Source organism: Epargyreus clarus, unplaced genomic scaffold (assembly GCF_041222505.1).
Source record: "Epargyreus clarus isolate Ecla_fem2 unplaced genomic scaffold, WU_Ecla_fem_2.2 ptg000012l, whole genome shotgun sequence".
NCBI lineage: Eukaryota > Metazoa > Arthropoda > Insecta > Lepidoptera > Hesperiidae > Epargyreus > Epargyreus clarus.
In genome coordinates, this window is record NW_027332220.1 from 2,266,823 (window position 1) to 2,288,386 (window position 21,564).

General features: G+C 35.3%; 1 protein-coding gene across 1 annotated transcript; it reads left to right on the forward strand.

The window, feature by feature from the left end:
* Window positions 1-3,280: 3,280 nt before the first annotated feature.
* Window positions 3,281-17,881, forward strand: LOC140746099 (ceramide synthase 6-like). Its single transcript, XM_073078101.1, has 7 exons — window positions 3,281-3,610; window positions 10,398-10,512; window positions 12,244-12,465; window positions 13,898-14,119; window positions 15,190-15,308; window positions 16,860-17,004; window positions 17,790-17,881. The coding sequence occupies exons 1-7, from the start codon at window positions 3,432-3,434 to the stop codon at window positions 17,877-17,879; spliced, it is 1,092 nt and encodes a 363-aa protein (XP_072934202.1). The 5' UTR covers window positions 3,281-3,431; the 3' UTR covers window positions 17,880-17,881.
* Window positions 17,882-21,564: the final 3,683 nt, after the last annotated feature.

The following is a 21,564-nucleotide window of genomic DNA, read 5'->3' on the forward strand; positions in this document are numbered from 1 at the left end:
TAATAAGATGGAAAATGACGTAACAGTTAATTTTAATTGTCTCTTTAAGCGCAAATGTTGCATAGTGTTAAAGACATTGTGAATTTATCGGTTGCTAGAATAAAATAAGATAATAAGAAGAGAATCATAATTGTTTAAAATGTTCATACTTCAGGGCTAAATAGTGCTAAAATAAAATATCGATCGCACTTCTGTTGTTGTTGTTGTATACCGAAGTTTGAAAATTCTGTGGTATATTGAAGTGAAAACGGCTAATCGATCGTTAAGTAGGTACCTACAGCATAGATTAGTAAAGATTACTCACTTTTAACAAGAAAATGTATCCATTTTTGAGAATTGAAATAGTTGCGTAAAAAGGTTTTGCCACGTCTCCGTGCTAAAATGTCCCTAAAATATTTGAAATAATTATTTATTTATTACGTAAATTACGCAGTATTAGTTATTTATTCGTAAATTTTCTCTAAAAATGTTTTTATTTGTCAAGAATTCAAAAAAGAATTACTAAAATAAGCCGTTTTTGGCTTCATTAAATTTCAAGGCGGCGAAGTATCTTTACTAATCTTTCTTGTATCAGAAAATGTAAACCGATTTGAAACGCTAATAACTACGAGACTAATAATGCGTTAACGTTAATTATAAATTTCATTAACCGCGCCGCACAAGCAAAAAAATAAGTAAAATTTTTATCTGCACACGTATTCCTATCCCTATTTGACATATTTACCTTTGTTGACTTTTAATTATATTTCAAAGTTTGTAGATGTTATGTTAATTATATAATTTATGCACCCTAAAACTTAAATCACAAGTTCTTATGATGTTACCTTGGTGACGATGCACCAAAGATGTTTTCTAAGATCCTTTGTGATATCCTAGCGATCCATACGAGCTGTTGTGATCATATTGGTGGTCAGTTCGTCACCAATACTATTTCCTAGTTGTGAAACCATTATGATTGTTACCTTTTTGTAAATTGGACAAGTTATTTCTCGTTTTAAAAAAGTGGTATCATATACCTACTAACGCGTATTAAAAGTTATGTTTTGGCGCGAATATGAATAACTTGTATTAGTTTATCACTGAGGGCCTTTGTTTAATCACTGTGTTGTCAAAATGCATTTGATTAAAACAAAAATACAAAAAAAATACCTAACTAATGACAATTCATGAAAGATCTAAATCAGGCTTAGAAAAATTGAGATTTTCTTATGATATTTTTGTGCCTTTTCGATAGGTACAATGATGTTAAATAATTAGGTAACATTTAGAAACTAGAAGTTTAGATACAAATTACTTAATTAATTAATACGATATAATTTTAACGGGTTATTTATCAACATTATAATTAATTAATTAAATATAAACGAATTTTCCGTTTACAAATTATTTCCCTATCAGGAATGGGCAACATTTAGTATTGTAAACATAATATTATTTGATTTAACTAACTTTTTACTTATCTTATTCGCAGCCTGCTTTTAACACTTAATAATAGAATAAAACAAGGCTAAAATTCTATAAATTTATTTACCACACCATGTAAAAGTGTAGAGCCTATGCTCTATTTTTTTTTGTACCTAATCCTTAAAAAAAATCAATTGGCGCCAAATACGATGTCAAATTGAAAACTGACAATTGTTTTTTTCTAGTCTGTTTTTAAATTATGAACTAACGGACCTGGATTTATTTCAGTTTCTTCTGTAAAAGTTACATCGACTCTTTAAAAGTACATTCGTCTGAAGTTGTATTGACATGTTGATCTCCGTCACCTTAATTATTTGCATTTTTTTAGTAGGTAGGTATTCTACATTTTAAAATGCGAGAATGATTTTTGATTGTCTTTGGATTGTCTTTGATTGTCTCTGTGTAACTGTATGTGTTGTGATTTATTCATATTATGCGTCTATTAAGGTTTAAGGCTCAAGGAAAATTTGGGAAATGGATATAAATTAGACCGAGTTGATTCACATTCATGTTGTGAGTTAATTAATTTAAATTGAGGGAACTTAATGTCATCCGTCCATTTCATCTAAATGATGAAATATACGATATTGATATCTTGAGACTTAAACCTAAATCGCTTTTTGTTTTATATTATATAGATTGTTACTAAAGTTGTTATTAAGTATTATCCATTATCCTTGTATGTAAATGTGTTACATTATGTAACTTTATTTTATGTTGATGAAACAATGGCGTGTTATTCTCTTTTGACAACTTCTACATAGGAAACCAGTTTTTATAACAAATCAAATTATAGTACTAATTATACTACCTGACGAACTTAAGCAGACATCTGGTTTTCTCAGACCTCATATGAATTATTAGTATTATTAAACAAATTGTATTTATATGAAAAATCTGTCGTTATAATTATGTTACTAATATACTACCTAAAAATTAAAAAGTTTAATAATTTAAAAATTGGAAAGACTGTAAATGAGAAGCATATAAGTATAAATAAGATGCTATCGGGTTGCTAAACGCGTTAGGCGCAAATCAACCAGTTGTCTGCTTAATTCGTCAAAGTGGTCATTTCTACGTATACCATAATATATTTAAAAGAGGGAGTAACATTTTGTTTGTATGTTTCAAGTCACTTTCTAATATTAAATAGAATATTTTAGACATTCCCTGGTCGACAATGATTTAATTTGTGCATTGAGTCTTTAATTTTAGTCGTAATAGTAATAAGGTTGATTAATATAATATTAATTAGCACTTGTAAATTGAGGTGCTTACAGAATTATTCATTTTCCTTATGTTAATTATTATTGTTGTTACATATAATTTGGGGCTAATTTTATATGTGGTTGTACAGATATGTCTAATGTCTAGCGTGTTTGTTCCAAAAGGTACTCAGTGTAATGAGTGGGCTTTATTTTGCACAATATGTATTATCTTTTGTATGCGGTCAGAACGATGAATGGTAATAAAAACATTACACCGAAGCTTTTCTTTTAATTTAAATTTGCATTGTATTTCCAAAAAATGTGGCATTATATACTTATTATTCTTTAAAAATATATGAATACTACCTATTTTATTCAAATTGAATGTACTAAATCTTGAGTGATACAAATTCTATGACTGACGGTAACCGTAGTGTATAATAATACTGGCGCCACTTACTATTAAAGTTAACAAGATAAATTATATTTAAATTATATTGTTGAACTATTTTTGTAACATTGTCTGTAAAAGATTAGCCATTCTGTATCCATAGATATAGTTTTATAATCTGTTACGCCAGGGTCAAATATATTTTTATGACATCTGTGCTCAGTTCGCCCACGGCCGTCAGCCGTCACTTAACCAGTCACCAGTTAAGTCAAATCGGCTTCGGTGTGGGAATTGGGTTTATTGAATTTATTTCTAGTGTATTACAACATTGAGGCGGTGCGGATCATAGTTCTCAGTGGTCGGTCGAGATGCTGCGGACAGTATTAGACACGTTTTGGAGTGAAAATGTGTGGTTGCCGCCTAACACAACGTGGGAAGACCTCGCGCCAGCGCCCGAAAAAGCAGTCGTTTATACGGACCACCGGCACGTTTTTATACCAATACCGTTAGCATTCGTATTCATAACGCTACGGTATCTATTAGAAAAGTGAGTACATAACCTGAAACTTTATTATTTCGTAAGCGTAGCGGCGTTTCCGTTCGCCTAGGCTGGGGCGTACACATTCGCCGATTTATGACTAGCCTTACACGAGCCATTAAAATCAGTAGGTACATATAATTTGCTCATTTTATAGTAATTAACTAATAGTGGATAATTTTCAAATAAAACTTGAATTAAATTTTTTATTTCAGTTTACAGTCTATGAATTTTAATATGGAAACAAAATACAGCGCCAGTTCTTACCTGCCATTTACTTTATTAAATTATGAATAAATTACCAATTATAATTTGTGTCAAATGTAAAAATTTCTTTGAAATTTGAATCATTACATTACATTTATTATTTAAAAATAGTTGAAATCCTATTTATACTTTAAAATAGCAGGTTGTTCTGTGGATAGGCTGAAAGGGTGTGGTCAGCTAGAAACACTTAGTTCTTCTTCTTATAAATTCTAATTCTTTATTCTTCTTATATTTCTAATCCAGTACTAGTAATACAATAAAAAAAAATGTAATTGACAATTTGTAGGTGCCTCCATAGGCCAGACTAAGATTTTCAGGGATATCTTGTTATGAACTACAGCTTGACTTCGATCCTATCTGGGATTAATTACTAATGACTGTGGGTGGCAGTGACCACACACTTTCAAGTGGACTGCACACTCGTCTGATATTTCAATTTATTATATGTTTTATTTATTTCTGTTAATGTCATAAAGGTGTCATGAAGGTGGTAGAACCCTTTGTGGTTCGACTCCGGCGGCACCACCGCCACACCTATTTCTACCTAATAACTGCAGTGTTAGGCGCTGTTGTGTTCCGGTTTGAAGGGTGTGGTAAGGGAGAAAGACTTTTCTGAGGCATTCCAGCTTAGTCCTCAGGGGTAGCGGCGCATCTGTGGCCGACCTCAGGTAGGAATATCTAATCCTATCTGGGGTTTATTAAAGATGTCCATGGGCAGCAGTAGCCACTTACCATCAGGTTTACTGCATGCTCGTCTGCTACTCTTATATTTAAAAAAAAAAAAGGCAGTATAAAATAATTACAAAACATAATTTATGAAGCTTTTTATTATAAAACAATGAAAATATTTCTTATTTTTGACTCTGGTCCAGTGTTCTCATAATGTACGATTAACCGTCATGTTCCGAGCCTTAACAAATATTTTAATATTAAAGCCTGATTGCTCCACATAAATTGACATATTGGTTGGATACTTTTGCAATGGTCTTTCATCTTAAATCATTTAAAAAAGTTAAAATTCAATGTACACAAATTTTCCTTCTAGAGTTCGGTGATTTAATCAAAAGATTTACGAATAATATGACTTCATCTAGTTGCCTCATCTTACAAAATTTGCAATAGATTATTTACTATTTCCCATAAAAAATCCCATAATACATATAGTATTAAAATAATTATGTTTTTTTTTATTTCCCATAAAATGTTTACTTTCAATATGTTTACATATTTATCATTGCTCAATTTATATCTGTAATTAAGAGTAAAGTCTTATGTAAGATCATATTAAAAATAAAATAATGAGGAAGTTGAATTAATCATATCTGTATCCAGTGATAAAGATAATTGATAAATGATATAGTAGACGTAAAATGATAAAGTAGGCTCCACTTAATACATAGATAATAAATAATCATGAAGTTGTTTATAATAAATGGCTGCAACCTCTACTCTTGCCACAATTGAGCGATCATCATCACCAACCCATTACGGTCCCACCGTTGGGCACGGGTCTCCTCTCAGAATGAGAAGGATTAGGCCATATTCCACCGTGCTGGCCGAGTATTGGTAGACTTATATAACTTGGAGAACTTACTTTTTTTAAGATTTCTCAGGTATGCAAGTTTCCTCACAATGTTTCACCTTCACCTTTTAAGGAAGTGTCAGTTAATTTCTAATACACACCATTAGAATAATTACCATATGACCTGTGTCGTCAAAAGATTGCCAACTTCCGGTTAAGTAATTATAGTTTTGAAAAAATCACATAACTACATCTAGGAGTCTACTAAATTGTATTATTATAACACAGGATCAGAACTAAAGCAGATGTATAAAATTTCGGTTTTATTTAATGATAATGTTATCATTTAATTCCTCGTGTAATAATTTTTAAAGCAATACAATACTATGATAAGTATTAATAAGCCAAGATAGTATCTAATGCAGGAAAAGTAACAATATGGAAAAATTGTCTGAATTATGAGACTTATTCTATGTTAGATTTTAATCAGACTAATTGATTTAACAGTTTATTGCTATTATTGATTATGAACGATTGGATATGCGCAGTAAAACTATAAGTAAAATATTATTTATAATATTTAACTATTAGCCTAGCAGTGATAGCATAGTGGTTAAAGAACTCTAAGGGGTCCGAGGTTGAAATCCCAGGTATGCACATCTGTATTTATAAAGTTATGTCTGTATTCAAAAATTAATGATCATTTGCTTATACGGTGAAAAACATTGTAAGGAACCCTGCATACATGGGAAATCTTTAAAAAAAAGTTTTAAAAGGTATGTGAAGTCTACCAATTAGCACTTGGCCAGCATGATAGACGATGGCCTAATCCTTCTCATTCTGAGAGGAGACCCGTGTCCAGCAGTGGAACAGTAATAGGTTGATGATGATAGTAAGGTGTAATCTACCAAGATTTTCGCAATTGTTGGATAAGACTTTCTTGCGAATTTTATCTGGGATGTGATATCACATGTATAATCTAATCTTGTTACAATTTTTACCAGCTGTGGAATTTTAGAAGATATTTAATACCTACGTATTATTCTTAAGATATTTAATCTAGACTAATAAAATTAAGACTGCCTGGAATTTTAAAATTCATATGGCTCAAGAGGTAAATAAGTTATTCCAACATTCTTGGTGCAGCAATAAGTAGAACTAGTACTATATTTACTCTGTGTATGCATAGGCCTACAAAAAAAAAAATATATTTTTGTTTCCATAGGGACATACAAATTGTCAGTTACAATATTTTTTCTAATACTACTACCGGACTATTGCTATACTATTGCTATTTTGCATTTGTTGTTGTTATTGCATTTTTGTAAACTATACATATTATCTTTAACAACATGGAAAACTTTATGAAAATGACACTTACATGAAAATGCAGTGTTTGTATCAGGAATGCCCTGCACTATAAAAAATAAAAACAAATAATAATTTATTAATTAGCAATACACACATAACTTATACTAGCATTGGAGTAGCTGAATTGATTGGGCTATTACCATCACTAAATCATCCCCTTCAGAACAACCCCTAAATTTCATAGTAAAATATTTAGACGTTAAACAGGTTTATTTCTACCTAATAACAGCAGTGTTTAGGCGCTGCTGTATTCCGGTTTGAAGGGTGTGCTAAGGGAGACAGACTTTTCCGAGGCGTTCCAGCTTAGTCCTCAGGGGTAGCGGCGCATCTGTGGCCGACCTCAGGTGGGAATATCTAATCCTATCTGGGATTGATTACAGATGTCCATGGGCGGCAGTAGCCACTTACCATCAGGTGGACTGTATGCTCGTCTGCTACTCCTATATTATAAAAAAAAGGCGAACTGCTTACTCAAATATATAAAAGAAAAATAAGTACAGAGTAACATTTAAAGTAGGACATATAAATATATCTCTATGATAAAGTTACATTCACATGACATTGGAGTTCTTCATGACTCCGGGCAGACAGGTTAGTGATAACAGATGACATTCTTATCACTAAGTAAACAATGTCTCCACATGCATAAACGCAATATAACATTGTAGTAAGATCCGGCTGTCTGAGCAATATGCTATCTGAGTTACTGGACTTCTTTTTTTTTTATTTTAAAGACATCTTTATTTTATTTTACAGTTTTAAATAATAAATACAACAAAAACATTGTAATAAACTTCTCTTAATTTTTTTTATACTATAGGAGTAGTGTACGAGCTTGCACTCCACCTGATGGTAAGTGGCTACTGCCGCCCATAGACATTTGTAATCAACCCCAGAAAGAATTAGATATTCCTACCTGAGGCACCACCGCCACCCCTATTTCTGCCTCATAACAGCAGTGTTAAACGCTGCTGTGTTCTAGTTTGAAGGGTGTGGTAAGGGAGACATACTTTACCGAGACGTTCCAGCTTAGTCCTCAGGGGTAGCGGCGCATCTGTGTCCGACCTCAGGTAAAAAAATGCTTGTTTTTCTACTCTAGTCATAAAAATAGGTACTTCGAGTGTAACATACCCTTTAAGTACTATAATTGTAAGTCGAGACTTAAAGAAGCATTGAACTCGATAGCATGTAAGTCAAACGACTTTAGGGCGATAAAGGGCAGATTAAGGCCACGCACGGTTGGTGAACTACACGCTGTTTTTATTGAAGTAATAAGTAAGACATTTAACCCTGTTTGATAGTGTCGTACTGCAGTATGAAATAAAATTGCGAGGTCTATTTGAAACACACAAAAAATACAATTTTCTTAATATTATGCCAACAAGATTTCCTTTAAGATAACGAATAACTGTAAAAACCTTTAAGACTGAGAGTTCTTTAAAAAAGCTCTCAGAGGTGTGTGTGAAGTCGCACTTGGCCAGAGTTGTGGTCTATGGTCTAAATGCCTTCACTCTGAGAGACCCGTACCCAGCAGTGGAAAAATAGTGAATTAACTATGACAATGAAAAGCAAATTCTCTCACTTCATACTAAAACTGTATTTAAAAACGTAGAACCTGTTTGATTGTATCTAATCTTGAATAGATGATCTTGTTTTGATGGGACTCCTATGCAAATGATACGCTTAATTCGATAGTTGAATTGAGATTAATCTATTAATATACCACTACTGAGCACTGAGATGGTCGAAAATTTGCCATAATTATCTCATGGACGCCCCTTTAGAGTTTAATATAAAATATTTATTGTAAAAACCGAAATCCGAAAGCCACGATGAAATGATTCCACACTTATACGTCTTTTGACAAATTGGTAATTTCTAAAATGATGATTACTTAAAAAAATTAACTCGACAGAATTGTAAATATCATAGTTCTCGAGTACCTACTAGCTTAATAATTGATTCAAGACCTCCACTATTAATGGTTCAGAAACACTGAAACAGTTCTAGGTTCGTGTGTTTTTAGAATTCTCTTATCTAGTAAGTAAATAAATTAAAAAATATTTATTTGTAAATAATTATTGGTAACGCTCAAGCGTGGTTATCTCGAACGAAACAGGAACTTTGTAAAGTGTATTAAAATTACCTATATTGTAACAAAACATAAAAATTCCACACCGTAAAAACTTAGATAAATATTGCAATACTGCATGCATATCTAGCCTAGTCGTAAATAGTGCATTATTTTTTATTATATTTTATAGTGTTTTTACTTAAAACACGCGCGAGCGCGCTGTTACTAGTAAATAAAGGATAAAACAAATAAAAGCATTCTTTAATTTCGTCTTATTCACATAATGTTCAGTCAAAGGACCTTTTTCCTGTCACGCGTCGCTACGCTCGGATGCATGTCCCATCCGCAGGTATGCCCCTGTAATTCACGCGATCCGCGTCCGTGAGACACGCATGACAGGAAGAATGTCCAGAAACGATATGATGCAAATGAAACCTATGCGGTCAAGATCCATAAACGAACACAAATCTGCGTGACAGGAAAAGAGCCCTTACAGTCAATAGCCCTAATACGCAAAACTCAAAAAAATAGTGAACGAATTGACTTTTTTGTACAATTTACAAGATTTTACAAGGTTGCATATATCCATAAAATAGTTTTTACATACTTCTAATCCTAAAATACCCACGAGACTCCCAGACTCAACCACAGTGAAGCGTTTTAAAATTACCCAGCCATATACATAATTGAATAAACTCCTAAGTCTGTCTGGTATGTCTTTCACAATTAAATTAGCAGTAAAGAGAATGATGTCGTGGAAATTATGCATACCTATTTTAGTAATGGCTAAGTAGTTTATCTTACATTCATTTTTGGTTTCATCTTTGTTATGGCCTAGACATACATCCATTGTTTTTGTGCATGTCATTGAAAGGCTTGAGAGGAGTCAAAGTGTATTACCGACTCACGGTCGTGTGACGTAAATGAATTATAATGTATGTGCGAATTGTAAATGTAGTACTAGAAAATATTTTATAATATACCTACAATATACATAAAATATATTTAACATTTTTTGTTGGGAGCCACACATATTTCTGCCTGATAACAGCAGTGGGAAGCGTGTGTTCCGGTTTGAAGGATGTGTTAAGAAAGACATTTATCTGACACGTTTCAACTGATAAAAAAAATTAAATTTTACTTACGGGATACTTAAAACTCCTTAGTAGCTAACGTACATAATGTCAGATGTTTATAAAACGCCCAAAAGGCCTTCGACATGGTTTAAGGACTGCTATCCGATATTGCCGAAAAAAGCAATATAGTCTTGTGGTTGAAAATCTCGATCATGACGTCTGAGGTACGAATCTCAAACGCGCACCTCTGTATACGTATACCTCTTAAAAAAACATTAGGTACGGTGGACTATGGCTTAATTCTTCTCGTTCTGAGAAGAGACTTGTGCTAAGCACGCCAGGACAGCAGTGGTACAGTTATGATTTGATCAAATATATAAAATGAACTCTCCGAAAAACATGCAAGAAAATTTAGCCACCTGCGGTCACCCATCCATCTTCCGACCGTGCTTAACCATTGATTAACTCTCATTTTATGAATTCCAGTTACATCTATGCACCGTTCGGCGTGTATCTGGGCATCAAAGGGGGCAGGCCTAAGAAGGCCCCCAGCAACCCTAAGCTCGAGGCGGTGTACAAGAACGGCGCGAGGCCCATAGAAGTAAGTCTGGCACAATGTTAACTTGATAAGTCTACGTAGTTGGGCTGCAGTGGTAACTTTGAACCTAAATCTATAATAGCAGTGTTAAGTGCTGCTGTGTTCTGGTTTGAAAGGATAAGGGATATACTTTTCCGAGGCTTTCCAACTTAGTCCTCAGGGGTAGCGGCGCATCTATGGTCGACCTCAGAATATCTAATCCTAACTAGGGTCGATTACAGATGTGCATGAACATAAAATAGTTGTATTCGGCATGAAGGTATAACGGAGGTAGTAACATGAGATCCACTAATTCAGTCATCATGGGCAATAAAACATGCAATAGAAGAACGAGTGTGTTGCTAACCAGTAGATTAAATGTCTGCCTGAATTTGGAGACAGTTATAACAGGCGTTTTAAGTGGCAATCGCTTAAGGTAACAGCAGTATTATCATTTATTACAAAAAAAAGTTTCAATAATTTTGGTTTGTGACTGCAAATGTGTTACGCCACAAAGGGGGAGGGGCGTCGCAGAAATGTGATACCGTGCGTCAAGGATTATTACACACACGATAAAATTAGAAGGATATAATTGATGGATAAGCACTGTTTTGTTAAAGGATAGACTATTGTGGATACAATATATATTTTTATTTTTTAAAACTAAAAACCACGTTAAAATCATACAAGGAAAAACGTTAATCCTGACGATTGTGATGAGGAGAATGGGACAAATTTATTAAAATCGTTCATATCATTGTCATCGGTTATTGACAGGGCCGGATTTGGAGGTCTAGAGGCCCTGGGGCAACAAAGGAGTGGAGGTCCCCTGGCCCCAAATTAATTTCCGAATAAAATGAACAATTTTTTCAGTTGAGTTTTTCAATAAATATTTTATTTTTTAAAAGATATTTTTTTTACTAGTGTTTACTAGTCGGAATTAAAAAAAAAACCCACGTCTCCTTTGTGGAGGCCCCGGGGCTGCCGCCCCCTTAAATCCTGCCCTGGTTATTGATAATGATTATTCAAAATTTTCAATTAATCTACTGTTCAAAGTAGGTGTAAACTGTAAATCGAATTCAAACATCACGTTATATACATAAAGTTAACACGTTATATACACAAGCTAATAAAAGCGCGATAAATGATATTTCGATCAATTATATAATTTATGGCCTATAGAATTGCAAACACATGAAAATCGGAAACTTATAAATATATGAAGAACATAATCAAGAAAATATAACGAGGGACGTGGATGGCTAGTGGCTACTGCTTACCCAATTCTATTGCATATGAACAGAAATTGGTAAAAAGTGGACTAGTTGAGCGAAGTTGCGTGAAGCATGAAGTATTGCCAATGTTCTGCTAATTATATAATTGTTTAATTTCGCAACACTTAAGCATCATGAAAAAAAATGTTAAAGAGACAAATATTTTTCTCCAAAAACCTTTTCATTTGATGTCCATATCATAGGGGTGCAAGAATAAATGGTTGGCGGTATTAGGGCGTCCGCCATATTGTATCTAGGATGACGTCACTTCTTGATGCATGCGTCGCCATACAAACTAAACGTCTATGCAAGATTTCAGCTCATGTGAGGGCGACCTTAAGTAGAAATCAAATCTAATCTCATGTGTGGTTGATTACAGATGTCCATGGGCGGCAATAGCCACTTACCCTCAGGTGGACTCCATGCTCATCTGCCCCTCTTATATTATAAAATAATGACGAACAATATTTACAATTTCCAGCTATATGCCATAGCCAAACAGCTGGATATGTCAGAGCGGCAGGTGGAGCGCTGGTGGCGTCTCCGCCGCCTCCAGGACAAGCCCTCCACGCTGGTCAAGTTCTGCGAGAACGCCTGGAAGTTCACGTTCTACGTGTGCAACTTCACGTTCGGCCTCTACATCCTCTGGGATAAGAGCTGGCTGTGGAACATCGATCATTGCTACATCGGCTATCCCCATCAGGTTAGTGGATCTTGCCGGATTTTAAATATTCTGTGAACTGCTTTTTAGTGGTGCAGAATGTTTATATTCTGGTAAATATGTTTAATATCATCACATAATTATGTAGATGCTAACCTACTATGTCTGCTTCTTATCATTGTGGATTTTGTGGTTCTAAGAGAATTCAAAAGGAGAAAGATAGATCGTAAAAGAATACTGTTTTCACGAAATGTCAACTGGCCGTAAAACATATCTTCTTCAACACATCTACAGTCGACCCGCTTGGCGGTGCGGTTACCATACCGGTGTGACGCGCAACGGATCCCGGGTTCAATCCCCGGTCAGACAGATATCTACATGAATTTAGGTTTTTGTTTCTAGATCTGAGTGTTTGGGTATTTGTCTCTGTTTGTGTCCATAGCACCCACGATACAGGGAGTCCTAGTTTGTGAGTGAGTGTAGAAAGCGTTTTTTTTATGTAAAATAGCAATTTGTAGTATACTTCTAGTTTTATTTAAATTGAGAAAAAATTGACAAGTGACATGTGACAAAAAAGAACAGAGACAAGGCGCAGGGATTTTTATCTATAACTAGCTGTGCCCCGCGGTTTCACCCGCGTTATTTCTTTTTACCACAGCTAGTTTTAAAATATAAGTAGCTTAAGTTACTCCTTATTATATCAGCTACCTGCTAATTAAAGTCCCGTCAAAATCGGTCCAGCCATTTCAGAGATTAGCCAGAACAAACAGACAGACAGACAGACGAAAATTGCAAAAAATGTTATTTTGGCGTATGTACCGTATGTAGGTATATTCATATGCAATGTAGTAAAAAGCGGTTATTTCAATATTAAAAATATACACTACAATTTTATTTATATGTATAGATAATGTCCCCTTCGATTGTCATTAAACAAACGCTATGTAAAAAAGCGTACTATAGGCTGAGTGATTATTTGACCGATAAAACGGTGTGGTTTGAACCGTCCAGCAAGCAACCCCGGGAAGGACGACGGTATGTGTGGTCGCATACCAGCTGGTGTGGGAGGAGCCAAAAGTGCTCCCCCAGGGCAGAGTCCGATCGGGGCATCGCGCTTGGAGGACTCCGGTTGTGTTCCCTCGGAGATCCCGGAGTTCTCCAACAAGCGTTGAGGACGGCCACCGGGGGGGTTTTAGTGCGGTAAAAATCCCACATAACCCGGCGTCGCTCCCACGTCGTCGGGTACGTTTTGAAGGTTTCCCCCTCGTAAACAAAAAAAAAAAAAAGGTTAAGAGCAATTTTATGAAACATTTATTTAAAAAAAAACATGTGTGTTATGGAGTTTCATTCGTTGCTTCTTCTCCATAACGAAACACCTTGTGAAGTGATGGTAGTTGTATTGACTTTCAAAAAGTGTTCTGTAAAGAACCTATTTTGAATAAAAAAAAATGATTTGATTTGATTTGATTTCCAGGGTCTGACGACTGACGTGTGGTGGTACTACATGATATCGTCAGCGTTCTACTGGTCCCTGACTCTCTCCCAGTTCTGGGACGTGCGCCGCAAGGACTTCTGGCAGATGTTCGTGCACCACATCGCCACCATCGCGCTGCTCTCCTTCAGCTGGGTCTGCAACCTGCACCGCATCGGTACTCTCGTGCTGTTGTTACACGACTGCGCTGATATCTTTGTGGAGGTATGTCGCTGAGTTTACTATGAGGATGTATATAATTAATTGTTAAAAGGTATAGAAGAACTTTGTGGGGTAATCTACATCTGGGAGTTTATCGTTGCGGCTACGGAAGGTGTGTGAAGTCTACCTAACTCAACCAGGGTCATATCAGGGACAACCGTGCCTTTTTTTTTTGTTTTGTTTACGAGTGGGAAACCTTCAAAAGGTACCCAGTGTCGTGGGAGCGACGTAGGGCTATGTGGGATTCTTACCGCACTAAAACCCCCCGGTGGCCGTCCTCGGCGCTGCGTAGAGGGCTCCGGGATCTCCAAAGGAACGCAACCGGAGCCCTCTTAGCGCGGTGCTCCGTCGGGCTCCGCCCAGGTGAGCTTGGCGCTCGCCACACCGTCTGGTGCGTACGACGGTATGCGACCACACATACCGCCGTCCTTCCCGGGGCCGCTGACCGGGTGGTTCGAACTCCCACTCTTGCCGTCCGCAACCCCGGAAGCCCCCTTTTAGTCGCCTCTTACGACAGGCAGGGCAGCCCTATTCTGGTCCCGAAACTACAGGGACAAAGGGACAACCGTGCCTAACAGTGGGACAACCGTGCCTAACAGTGTTATATTTAAGTACTGATAAATAAGCAGTAACTTTTTACCCGACTGAGAAAAGTAATGTTTTTCAACCGTATGTATGTATGTATGTCTTATTTCTTTGGCACTCCGTACTGCCCAAACGGCTTGACGTATTTTAATTTTTAACATATGAGATGTTGTCTAATTTGTGAGAAGTGTAGGCTATATTAAGGAGTCAGGTTTATTGTTTTTGTAATAATTAGTATACTATAAAATGATTTTAATATATAAAGTTAAGATACCTGATGAAAAATAGACATTGTCGCTTAAGGACATTTTCTATACCAGAGAAACCCTAATTCGTAGGCTTTGAGAGTTCCGCAAAAGCCCATTCAACATCATATATGTCCAAAGTAACCGCTTAAAATCAGATTGACCCCATCCACTTTTATTGCCTTGTCTAACAGATTTGATTAAAATTTGGAGTGTTACATTGTTCTAATGTTATGATTCCAGTCGGTGAAGGCAGCCAAGTACTCGGGCTACCAGAAGCTGTGCGACTTCCTGTTTCTGCTGCTCATCGTGATCTGGATCGGCACCAGGGTCGGCATCTTCCCCTTCTACATTATTTGGAGGTGAGTCTCTTTCACCCTTTGATTTGCGAACAGGTGCACAGATGATTAAAGAAGGCAGGTCTAGAGCTGGGGGGGGGGGGCGAATAGGGAGGGCGGTCCACCCAAACACAGGGGGCCTCCAAACACAGTTGCTAAAAATGGTCGTCAGAACCAAACAATCTATCAAATGTGTAATACTCAGAGATAACAAACGGTCATCGAATCACAGGCGAATAATGACATGACTATGACACATTTTTCATTTTGTAAAATCAAATAAAGGTTTTTTGGGGGCCTCCATTCAACTTTCCGCCCCGTATCCGATGACCTTAGTCCACCACTGGTCTAGAGTGTTTAACAGAGGTTGGCAACCTTCGTGGTGGAGCGGGTACACGAAAACACGAAACATACAGATACAGATACAAAATACAAAAATGATGAATTTACTATATATATACAGATACAAAAATATAATATATAATATACAGATACAAAAATGATGAATTTACATTTGGCTCAGTAGTGTAGGTATTTATGTATTTATTATAAACGCCGATACATTGAATGTTTGTCGGGCCTATGATGATACTAATGAATCTTTGAAGTTATGCTTCTCTAGGCGCGTTTGGGAATAGTAAGAGTAATTTTTTAAAATGTCCGGGCACATCAACATGATAATATACAGTCGACATCATTAATGTGTACTCAACGCCATCTATTATTGAATCATTAGTTTCATAAGTCCAAACCACTCAGTGAGTAAACTAGAGGGGAGAAGTTCTCGGAGATATTGATTTAGCTTTTAGCAGTTATGTCCATGATTTCAAGTACAATACAACAAGTACATAATTCTTCTTGCAAGGACTCAAAGGTCTGGAAGAGATCGCTTTTTAGTTATAAGGTTGCTAATTGCACCTTTGATTAACTATTGTATAGTCCGCGCCAAACTGCTAGTCCGCTCTGAAGTTGTTGCGAGCAATGTAGTCATACAAATTGCTATGGCGACGCGATTCATTTCTATATGAGCGGACTAGCAGTTTTACGCGGACTATACTTTGTTACTTTTAGTTTGGTGTACAATGAACAGTTTTATACTGTATTGTAGACGGATTAGTGGCACTCTAACTTACTTACTTACTTACTGCGTTGGCGCAACGACCTAAAGTGAGTCTCAGCCTCCGATACTAAGAGACACCATTTCGGCCTGTCCTGCGCCATCTCCAGCCAGTTATCTACCCGGAGCTCCCGCAGGTCCTTCATCACTTTATCTTTCCAGCGATATCTGGGACGGCCGACTGGGCGTCTACCACTCGGCCGTCCCAGGTATGCGCGCTTTACCGCCCGATCTTCCTCCATTCTCTCAAGATGCCCGAGCCAGCGGAGTCTGTAAGCTTTCATTCTGCCCATGATGTTTGGCTCGTCTATGACGTCTACAATTTCCTAATTCGTTCTTTGCCTCCACATTCCTTTTGCCGTTTGTACTGGTCCCAAGATCTTACGCAGCACCTTCCTTTCCGTAATGATTATAAAAGTGGCACTCTAACACTTGTAATAATTTTTATCGTTTTCCAGCACATCGATCCGAGCGCCGATGCTCCTGCCGATGTTCCCCGCGTACTACATCTTCAACTCGCTGCTGTGTCTGCTGCTGCTGCTGCACGTGGTGTGGACCGTCCTCATCCTGCAGATCGCCTACAAGGCTATCCGCGCTGGACAGGTCAACTTACGTATAATATTATAGTGTGTAGGGACTGTAGGTGATGGGATTTTGAAGATGTTTTTTTATACGGAAGTAATAAGCCTGGCCGCATCGTTCGTTCGTTTTCCGAACGGAAAAAAAACGGAAGTGTGTGCGGTAGTTAGAACATTTTATACAAAAAATAGCATTCAGGTTCTCGAATACGGCTACGTAACAAGGAAAACGAATGTATGCGGCCAGCCTAAATAAGCGTTCGTTTTGGAAGTAATAAACGAGGCGCCAGTCATCTGATGGTTAGTGATTACTGCCGCCCATGAATATCTATAATCAACCCCACATAAGATTAGGTTCCTATCTAAGCTCAGACACAGGTGCGTTGGTACTCCTAAGGACAATGTTGGAATAGCTCGAGTACCACACCCCGCACACCAGAAGATCTGAACAATGTTTAGTAACCCTCTTAAAAGGCAAAATAAATGTGGCAGTTGTGCTTCTGAAGTATAAATAATTTCACAGCTTCAGGCTTTAGGGAAAATATTGATATTGGAATTTTGTTTATAAAGGCACACCGTCACACTGAAACAATATGGTCAAGATTTGTCTCCTCGTTGTGTTTTCAAGGGCAGAAATGAAAAAAAACCGGTCTAACCTAAAAACCCTAATAGAAATATGTATTACAAATAAGAATTAAGTTAGGTTAGATTATACATTTGGAACTAAGACAAATCACTTATATTTCTTATGAGGTATTTCTAGGAGTGTACAAAGTGTAATTTAATTGTATTTTATTAATTACATTTCAGATGGACGGTGACATCAGAAGCTCGAGCTCGGACCTCAGCGACTCTCCTAATCACTCTAACCACAGTTCGCCGAGCCGCAACAGGAATTAATAGTGAGTAGATGATATATTTTAACAGCAATGCTAAGTGCTACTTTATTCCGGTTTCAAGGGTGGTAAGGGAGACAGACTTTTCCGAGACCTTCCAGCTTAGTCCTCAGGGGTAGCGGCGCATTTGTGGCCGACCTCCCGTAGGAATATCTAATCCTATCTAGGGTTGATTACAGATGTCCATGGGCGGCAGTAGCTACTTACCAGAGGTGGACTGCGTGCTCGTCTACTCTTCTATTATAAAAAAAAATATATTCAGGGGCGCATATGTTAACGACCAGAGGTAAGACTATCTGAGATCGATTCTAAATGCCCATGAGTTGCAATACCTACTTATTACCAGGTTGCTTTGCTTTGCTACTTCTTTACTATATAAAACAAGGTTATTTCGATCAATTTGATTGTTAACAAAATTTAGTTTTTTTTTGTCTATATAATAAAACTATGAATATATGTAAACATATTTTTTATTATTTTTTTTCCGCTGTTCTAGAAACTTGAGAACTCTGCCTCTTCTATGTTTTTGGAACCCTTATACAAAGCGATAATACATTTCGTCTTTTATATTTTTATGGAAATATTCTTCTATTAATATTTTTTTTTATTTTGTATTTTCAGAAATAACTTACTGAGCCCAATAACGACTTCGGAAACAAATTTCTACATCACCTCGCTGGATCTCGGGTACATTGCATATAATAAATACACGCATATATTTTTTAGAACATACATTCTATACTATTTTATACTCTTCACATTTCTGCGGTTGTCTCAAGTTGTTGTATGATATTACTTAACATTTGGATGGTAACATACATTTCATGTAAGTATTGGATCTAGTATTGTTCGCGCCAAACTGCTTTCCCGCTCTGAAGTTGTTGCGAGCAGGTGTAGTCATACAATTAGCTATAACGACGCGATTCACATCTCTATTCAGAGCGGACTAGAAGTTTTACGCGGACCAAATGTATTCCGACAAACAAACAAAAAAAAGCTATGGTCTATTGGTAATTTGTTGTTAGCAGTAAAACTACCACATCTGAATGCAATATCGGCAATATCATATTGCAACGTATACAACAATATTGCTAACTTAACATATTGCAATGTATCTAAAACTTTAAAAAGTAATATTATTTGTCGTTTCATTCATTTATTATGTTGATGTTATCTCTTTGTATATCTTTTTTACTCGCACGGAACAGAGACTAATTCTGAGAGGAAGATACATTATGCCCGCAAACTAATTTATATTGTTTTTCATAAAAATACTATAAGTTCAAATGAATAAAATTACATAACAATATGTATTTTACACTAGAATTTTAAGCGTTATACACCCTACCCGTCTTAAAATAAATTAAACATATTCGTAATTTGTACATGTCCGTACATACAATCAAATCTACCAACTTTTTTTAAGTTTTAACTATAATATGATATTTTTCTATTATATTTAACAATATTGATAATATTTAACAAGTTTTATATAAATGTATTTGAAAGTATATTAAACTTATTTACGTAATAATTATGTGATTGTTTTTTGAGAACAGTTTTTGAAATGTGTATTATTATTTGTTTATTTTTTTATAATCTGCTATAAAAATATATGGATATATATATTATGTTTATTTTGTTACTTCTAAACTTCATAATTTTCATATGATTTTTTACGTAAATATATTAGGACATTTTTTTATTATTCTGTATTCCAATTATCGGATAATTATCTCGGGCTGGATAGTGTGTATAACGCTTTATATTATTTAAGATAACGAGGCAATCTGTTGTGTTCGAATGTAATTTTAGATAGTTTTTATTTGGCAGGGCAATGCACATTCTGAAATTTAAAATCAAAAACTAATAATATCATTTTATGTGGATTTTCGAAAAAAATTACAAAATGTAAGTATTCTGAGTATACTTTACATATTAGAATGTATATTTTATTACTATTTATATATCTTAATCTTCAAAACATTGTTACTGTTATAAAATGTGTAATTTCCTGCCTTCTTATAATATTATATAATAGAAATAAAATCTTAAATATCCAAGAAAGTATCATACAAGATGTATGTTTTATTATGGTATATATAGAAATGATTGATAAAAATGTGTCGCAAATTTATATATTTAAGCTGATTTAAATATTTACAGTAAGATCCGGAATGCTATTCAATACGATATCATATTTTAATTTGATCTTAAGTGTAAAAAATATTGTTATTTATATTGGCATAACATTGCTATTTAATATCGATACGTCGGGCAGCTTAATCAGGGCTCGATACTCGCCCGGACATATATAAAAAAATATGTATTTTAACTGTATGTTGTGTGTGTGTGTATCTGTCTATCTTTGTGTGTGATCAAGGCACACAAAAAAAATGAAATGCTTAGAAATAATTGTTTATGAATATAAGCTAAAGTATTTCTGTCTATTTCACTGTAAAATTATTAAACAGTTCATCTGAGGCTAACCTTCAATTGATCTGTTCTATATAAGGTTAGTTACGAACTGTACACGAGGCATTCCAACTTAGCCCTCTTCCTACAGTCTCCGAACTAATATAGGTAACACTCCAATCCAATTTAGGACACATGTGTATGCGCGGAGTCCTTTAATATCAGACGACTGTATCATTCTTTTACATCTAATATAGGAAAATAGATGACTTTCTGATAAGAAGTTATTTGAAGATAGTTGAATGTCTCTTATAAAATGTTATGCATGTTAATATATAAAATGTCTCGTTTGTTTATTCTCTAAGCTGGGACCACGAAGGTGGATTTAAAATCGTAAGGTACTTTTAAAAAATATTTATGTATGGATGTCTTGTAACTATTTTAATTATTGTATTTTACAAAAAATATTTATTTTTGTGTAAAATATTTCGAAGTTAAGATTTTGAACGCAAGTAAAAAAGTTGTTTGGTCATGTTTTACAATTTTCATTTCGGATTCAACATGACAAAATGATTCTATGTCCTGTTACCTCGATATTCTATTCGATGTTAGTGGATTATTTATCATAATATATTAGTGGATATTTACATAAAATACCTTGAATATAATATTAAAAGTAGAGAAAAATCAGATATAACTTCAGTTCTCGACGCTAATAATATACATTCAACTGTTTTGTAGTGTGTGTTATATATAATTACAGTATAAATCCTATGCCTTAGCGATATAGTGTTGTCACCTTCTATCATATATTTATAATGCTATACGGGAAAGGGACAAATCTTGTCACCAACGAAATGTCACTCTATTTCAATTGTTGGTCCCAAAAGTACATGCGCTTTTGCAGTTTGTGTGTAGATGCAGTTTATAATACGATGTTATATATTCTCTTACTATTTCTAAGCTATATTTTATATTCTCTTCACCAAGTTTTTGCTTTTGAAGTAATTATACGTGAAATATTTCCATAAATAAGACTGTCTGAAAACCAAGTTTGCCATCGTTGAAAATATAATTCATATGGATTAAATAAATATAACAACTCACATTTTTTTTTTAATAAGAAGTCTTGTGTGTCACGTATTATCAAGACTAATCTAACGACACCTCATATTTAAAAATCCGTCAAGGCGTTTATATCGTGAAAAAGAATTTGACATACATACCTACGCTCGGTAAATATTTCACTGCTTTTGAAGGAATTTTTCAACCAA